Source organism: Anguilla anguilla, chromosome 6 (genome assembly GCF_013347855.1).
Source record: "Anguilla anguilla isolate fAngAng1 chromosome 6, fAngAng1.pri, whole genome shotgun sequence".
In the NCBI taxonomy this organism is placed as follows: domain Eukaryota; kingdom Metazoa; phylum Chordata; class Actinopteri; order Anguilliformes; family Anguillidae; genus Anguilla; species Anguilla anguilla.
The window spans coordinates 27,923,752-27,930,595 of record NC_049206.1 but is presented as its reverse complement, the minus strand read 5'-3'; the positions used below and the strand labels follow the sequence as shown (position 1 = coordinate 27,930,595).

At 36.3% G+C, this 6,844-nt stretch overlaps 1 protein-coding gene and 1 long non-coding RNA gene across 2 annotated transcripts; both read left to right on the top strand.

Annotated features, from left to right (window-relative positions):
* Positions 1-2,504: 2,504 nt before the first annotated feature.
* LOC118229672 (WEB family protein At4g27595, chloroplastic-like) lies at positions 2,505-5,049 on the top strand. Its single transcript, XM_035421869.1, has 8 exons — positions 2,505-2,632; positions 2,932-3,064; positions 3,219-3,296; positions 3,428-3,600; positions 3,970-4,069; positions 4,203-4,280; positions 4,412-4,584; positions 4,914-5,049. Exons 1-8 carry the CDS (start codon positions 2,505-2,507, stop codon positions 5,047-5,049), a joined length of 999 nt encoding a protein of 332 aa, XP_035277760.1.
* Positions 5,050-5,418: 369 nt separating this feature from the next.
* LOC118229701 lies at positions 5,419-6,051 on the top strand. The gene is made up of 3 exons (XR_004765712.1): positions 5,419-5,439; positions 5,718-5,761; positions 5,988-6,051. It is a non-coding gene; the product is annotated as an uncharacterized LOC118229701 (long non-coding RNA).
* Positions 6,052-6,844: the final 793 nt, after the last annotated feature.

Genomic DNA, 6,844 nt, shown 5'->3' with positions numbered 1-6,844 from the left:
GCTCCTTTGCCCCCTCTGGTTATACACTTTGTTATACGTTGCTCTGGATAAGAGCGTCTGCCAAATGCCTGTAATGTAATGTAAAAGAAACAAGACACAATCTAAAGTTTTTAGTTTTTCTGAGCAAGACAAATTCCCTTGTGGGATATTCTGTTTTTTCCACTGCATATTTATTTGTAAAAAATATAAAGTTATTATCAAAGTATCAAAGTAAATATTAATATTGTTATAGTCTTTCAACTTCAGCACCATGGAGGGCAATGCTGATATTCCAAGTATAGAATTCCAAGTGCCTAATGGAATACAGTGCCTACTGTTGCCTTGGCAATGAAGATGCTGTAGATGCCATTTGAAAAATTATTTCTGCTTTGTAGAATTCCAGTAAATATTATGTTTTAAATGATCATGTGTATTATGACATCACAATGGATGTCCTTCACTATATATATGCAACTCTCTGATTCAATTACACACAATTGCTATTCTTTACACTATTTGAAATATTGTATTGGTTACATTATTGGTTTAACTTATTTAATTTACTTGTATTGTTTTTCAGGAATTGTTGTTGAAAAAATATATTTAGCATAGCATGTGAGCATGCCATCCAACGTGTTTTCACACTGGCGGCTGCTTATCCTACCCTTTTCCCTTTTCCTTTTACTTTTTCTAACACCCGTGACAATTTCCAACTTCGGTAAGTTGAGGAGGGCGAATTTGAATTTGAAACTTGTGATCCTGGTTTTTTGTATGAATACTGTGGTCTACATTTCTAGAAAGTACTGTAGTTTAATAATGGGGGTTTTTATGTAGCAGGGTATATTCCTTGAAATATAAATGCCTTATGAAGCCAGAAAGAAGAACCTGAGTTGCCAGATATTGACGCTGACCAGAGAGTAATGCTGAATGATATCTGTATGATGCTAATAGATAATATTAAAGGCATATATTTATTATAATAGACACTTAAAGAATTATTTTCCTATCAAGATTATTCTGTGATATATAATTTAACTTTTGTTCATCTTAAATACAGTACAGCTATCATAAATAATAATGTATTGACATAAGTATATTACATAGAAATAGGTTTTATGTTAAATAGCTAATCATCTCTCCATACTGGTTTAAGAAATCTGCCTTTCCAAAAATAATCAGAATAGCAAGATTTCCTCTAAGGAAATGTACAGTAACTTGCTCGCTTGTATTAAAGAGAAGGCACTGTTCTCTGAATTGTGATTTCAGTAATATTTTGTCTGTAATCAGTATTTATTTCATTTTTTCCCCAGCGCAAGTGCAAATTTCCCCTGTGATCCGTACGTTCTCTACGGATAGATTTCCTCAGCTGTCCGACTCGGTACATTATGCTAGTTTTTAAAAGATTTATTGTTAATTACAGCATGTATGTTATGTGATATATTGATATCATAAATACCACGTTGCCATGGGTTTTATTCCTCGAAAAACCTCGAAGGGTATCAATGTGCATTTTAACTGATGGGGATTGGCCTATTATGTACCCTGCACAGGCTTTGTAAAATCATTAAAGATGATGTTGTTTTTATGAATCTTTTTCAGCTCATCACCCATCTACCAGAGGGCTGGAGAACAGGCCCTAGCTTAGGAAATACCATCCTACTCCTGCTATGGGTGTTGACAGTATGGAGGACCGGGTTGACTGTAAGCTCTTCTTTCACTGTGTCTGCTGCCTGCAAATAGTCCCAGAGCCCTTCTCCATGACTTGTTCAGCTACTGTAATACAGTGAAATTTATGTCAAGGGTATTAACCATTTTTTATCTTCTGTGTCCCTTCTGTTGTCCTCAGGCAAAAAACAGGATATACCAATGTAAGTTCAAAACAGTTTATTGAGCACATTAGTATATATTTTTTAACACCTTACAGGATTGATTACGCGTGTCAGCACTTTAGTGAATAAAACGGTTTGATTTTAACCTTGGATTTTCATATTGTTTAGAGACTAAAAAGAAAGTTTCAAGACTTTCTGCGGAAAGAAATGACATTTTAGATCTGCAGAAAAAGGTGAGTTTCAGAATCTCTTTTTTATGATTTTTTTCTCTTTTGCTATATTTGTTGGAAATACCTTTTACTAATAATTTCTCCATTTTAGAAAGAAGACCTTGAAGACCATTTCAAGAGGACAAGGAACACCATAACCTCCCTCATGATGGACTTCTGGCTTCTTAAAGTAAATAGTGAACATTGTGTTTTCCAATAACACTTAGTTAGCATTGTGCTACAGCAACATCTTTACATCAGGAATACCTTCATAGCTGTGATTCTTACATGTACTTCACGACAGAAATAATAGTGTTCACCGATTAGACATTTTGTTGAATTTATTGTATACAGTGTAAATTTTATAAAATTATATAAATTTGAAAAAAAAACCATAACATCTAATGACCATTTCTATTTATATAATTTACTTTTCTAAAAGGAGTCATGCAAGGCATGCGAAGCGAGAACTTTGGCTTCAGAGAAGATGAATCGTGGACTGAAGATCAACCTAGAGAACAAGGTGAAAGACCTGGAAACAGAGGCAGAAATCATAAAAACCAGCCTGAAGATGACTGCCAAACGATTGCAACAGAGCGAGGGCTTTCTACAGCAGTAAGTTTCAAGCTTGGAGGAGAAAGGCTTTGAAGTGACAATGGAACAATGGTTTTATCATTTTTGTTGCAATTTTGGTAAATGTAAATGTAACTGATAAGATAAGTCTTTCACTCCGGATTAAGCCCTGCAGCATGGCAGAAACTGTGTCTGTACTGAATTTTTTATTTTTTATATGTTAAAATATGTGGTGAGGGATATATACAGTTATTGGACATAATAAAGGCATTTAAAGAATAATCTGTAAACATAGTCTCAACACCTGGTGGTCTTTATCTACTATGGTCTGTGTTTCTTAGGAAACTTGCTCAGGAGAAGATGCTTCGTCAGGAGTCAGAAGAAAAACTGAACTCAGAACGTAAAGCTTCTGAACAGACTACAAAGAAAATGAACACAGACCACGAGAACAGAGAGAGTTCATACAAGAACCAGGTGAACAAGTCCAGCTAATCTAAATTCACTGTAGTAGTTTTCCCATTGCATGCATCACTTGTTTATTAAGTTTTTGTTTTTGTATACACACTGAATACGATGTGGGAACAATGTTAATCATCATGTTTCCTTTCCTTTGCTTCTCCAATTCCAGATTGAGGAACTCACAAAAATTTCTACTGACATGAAAACACTGCTACACTCCACCAAATTTGAAAATGAGATACTGAAGGTGAAAAGCTGAAATGGGCCTATAATTCACGAACCAACATTGTCAATAGCACTTTGCTAACCTTGTGATCATGTGACTCATGGCTGAAAGTGTTGCAATTTCTTGTTTCCACAATTTCATATTTAAAACAGGAATCCAGGAAGGCCTTCCAGGCAATGACCGTGAATTTGGCTAAGGAAATCCTGAGGGTCAAGACAATTGTAGAAGAGGAGCGTAGCGCGCACCACAAAGAGATGAACGCCCTCAAGACCCAGCTAAATATGGTCACCATTCAGGCGCAGGAAAAAGAGACCACTTTACAGAAGTAAATATCAAGTAAAACTGTTGTGAAAAATGGGCTTTGACGTGACAGACATAAAAATCAATCCAGGATAATGGTGGTGTAATAATAATAGTTGTAATGATACTTATTTAAACAGACGACACACATTGAATTCCTTATTAAATGCAACTGATAAAACGGTCTTAATCCTAGATGTGTCTAGCAAAATTCTAGAAACTGGATCTTCGTTTTGTAAACTCATAATTTATTCAAAATTTGATGGAGGATGTAACTAGCTAAGGGACATAATGAGAAGTATTTGAGAGTACAGGAGTAGCAATATAATATTGATAATAATTGTGCACTCAAGGACTTAACACTCAATGCTCTGCTGTGGTCCGTGTCTCTTAGCAAACTCGCTCAGGAGAAGGCCCTCTACCAGGAGACAGAGGCCAAATTAAAAGAAACTAATTTGGAGTGGGAAGAGAAACAGGGATCAGACAAGGCTCAGGTGACAGCGAATGCTAGTGTAGTACTTCTCCCACTTTAAAAATCACTTGTCTGTTGTTTTGTATTTGATTTAATAAGTTATTGGTTCTGAAACCAACTGCAATCCCCATGTTCCCTTTGTTTGTCCAATTTAGATCAAGGAACTGTTAGAACGATTGGCAAGCGCACAAAAATTAGGAACATCTACCAAATCAGAAAATGAAGAGCTGAAGGTAAGAAGCTGATTTGGGCATTTTGGCCCACATGCCAAACATTTCAATACTGCTGTATGAACATTGAGATGCCTGAAAAAATCAAAAAGTGCTCAAAATGCAGCGACTAAGCAATTTCATATTTTAAACAGGAGTCTTGCAAGGCCTTTCAGCAAATGGTGAAAGATTTGACCGAGGAGATGCTTGGGCTGAAGGAGAACAACATGCAGGAGCGTAGCATCCATCAGGATGAGGTTCAGTCCCTCCAGAAGAATATTGAGATGATGACCATCAAGATGGAGGACAAGGAGACCGCTTTACTGCAGTAAGTATCAAGCAAAAATACCATGCGCAAGAAGGGCTTTGAAGTGACAAGACGTAAAAATGATTTTGGTGTTTTAATAATGTTTGCTGCAGTGACATAGTATAAAGAAATCTCAGATTTTAGTGCTGCTAATGTTTCTTTGTGAAACTGCCACCACTATCCATAACAGACATACGTTTGGAGGCATAGTCCAAATACAAAAGTCTGGTTGGAGAAACGTATAATGCATTGCGCTATTTTAAGGAAATGTGATTCCTTTAAAATGAATTGTACAGTGGAAAGTTGGAATTTATGCTTTTCTGAATCCCTTGGACTATTGTATGTCACAGGAAACTGGCTGAAGAAGAGGCCAGAACAGCCCAAGCCAATGGGAAATTTGTTGAATATAAAGATGACTTAATCAAAGTGACTAAAGAGCGCCAACATTTTCGGAAGAATGAGGTGAGCAAATTTACCCAGAACTAACAGCCATATGATAGTGTAATAACATTTGTTTCATATTTTTCAGTGTAATAACAGTTTACTTTTTCACATGGAATAACTCATGATAATTATGGATTTTCATGACCATAGTGTACATTAACCAAGTGCAGAAGTTTGTATTTCCATATTCTTCATCTCCATGGTTTATGTTCTGACTTGAATTAATTAATCCGGTGAGTTCTCTCTTTTCAGATTAGACATTTTCAGTGCAGAGCAGAGGATAATTTGGTAAGACATCCAGACACGATTACATTTTTATGAGCAGGTTAGCTACTTCATGCATCTGACCACAGCAAGATGTTAATTCCTTCAGACTGGATGCACTAAATGCAAAGTTGGCTCAGTGTTCCCAGACATCATATTGGGCACTAGGTGAGTTCTGGGCCCTGTTGAATAGTACATCCTGCTATTATACAGGATTCATTGTGTGGTGTCTCATGTATCGGGATACCCACAGAGCAGCAACACACTTAATGTCACCCAGGGAGGGTTTCAGTCGGCAGGATAATTCTGGTGTCATTGCAAGCATGCGATTTCATCAGACAGTTGCAGTCTGATACTGGCCTCAAGTCTTTCCCTTATACTTTAATAAATTGTCATTTAAGATTTATTGTCTTCTCCCTGGTCATTTTATGGTCTTTCTCTTCCAGATGCCACTGCTCAGGGAGGTGTTCAATATAATTCAGAAAGATTGGTAAGTAATTCACATAATTCATCATAATTGGTGGTGCATCACAACTGGAGGTGCAGTCATCATTTGAACCAACATATTTATTTGAATGGATTTGGATGTTTGAAATAGTCAGTTATTAGCCTGGTCTGACACTAAATATCTGTCAAATGTTTGATTTCCAATTCTCAGTTGATTTATTTGATGAACAACTAACATGAATTTCCCTTCCTTTTCCTACAATTGAAAGGCAGTGGATCAACACCGCCAAGAGAGACAGCCAGCCTTCAGAGCCCGTAGAGGGAATAAGAAATATTCCTATTAAAATGATTAACAAAGTGAATATTTGTTAGTGTGATTATCATTATCCTGCAGTAATTCAAGAGTGAAATATAATTTGGTTTAGGTAAAAAATGTTAATGTTTCTGGTTTTTAAAGATACTGGTTTTAAAACAAAGTGAATATTACTTTACAAACAAAAATGTGTTTGAGAAAAAGTACATGAACATCAAAAAAAGGACCAAGGTTTAAAATAAAAAGTGTAAAACATGAACATGCTTAAATGAATGAAGCTTGAGTCAATTGAAATACAATGTGAAGGCTCCTTTTAAACAATATATACTTTTTGAGAATGAGAGTGAGTGAAATGCATACTAATTATTAGTCCTAAAGTTGTATACATTTTTCTTGGCTTCTGGCTGTAGGAAAGGGTCGCAGCTCTTGGCCCCTGCAGAAGATGAGATGTTATGCTAAGTCCTCCTCAAAAATGCTAGCATGGGAGCAGTCCATGCCCCCTGAACAGCCTACGTCCCTTGTAGCAGCTCTTCTACCACAAGTCAACAGGAAGACAGCTAGACCAATAGCAGCCATTACAGGTGAGCCAATTCAGGCCATAACAGTTGAGGTCTTTGTCAACTGACAAATTTAAAAGCTGTGTCAGTTTTGGTGTTTCATCAGCAGATACCCAGCCAAGGAAAGACATTTTTAAAAATACCCACAATCATGATCGTATTATATACAGTGAGCTCCATAATGTTTGGGACAGAAATATATATTTTTTTCTGGATTTGGCTTTGTACTCAGTTTTAGATTTGCAATTAAACAATG

Excerpts from the sequence above, each read along its gene's own strand:
- LOC118229672 (XM_035421869.1), top strand. The coding sequence starts at position 2,505 with ATGAATCGTGGACTGAAGATCAACCTAGAGAACAAGGTGAAAGACCTG. Across the intron at positions 2,633-2,931 it reads AGCGAGGGCTTTCTACAGCA|GAAACTTGCTCAGGAGAAGA; the intron begins GTAAGTTTCAAG and ends TGTGTTTCTTAG. Across the intron at positions 3,601-3,969 it reads AAAGAGACCACTTTACAGAA|CAAACTCGCTCAGGAGAAGG; the intron begins GTAAATATCAAG and ends CGTGTCTCTTAG.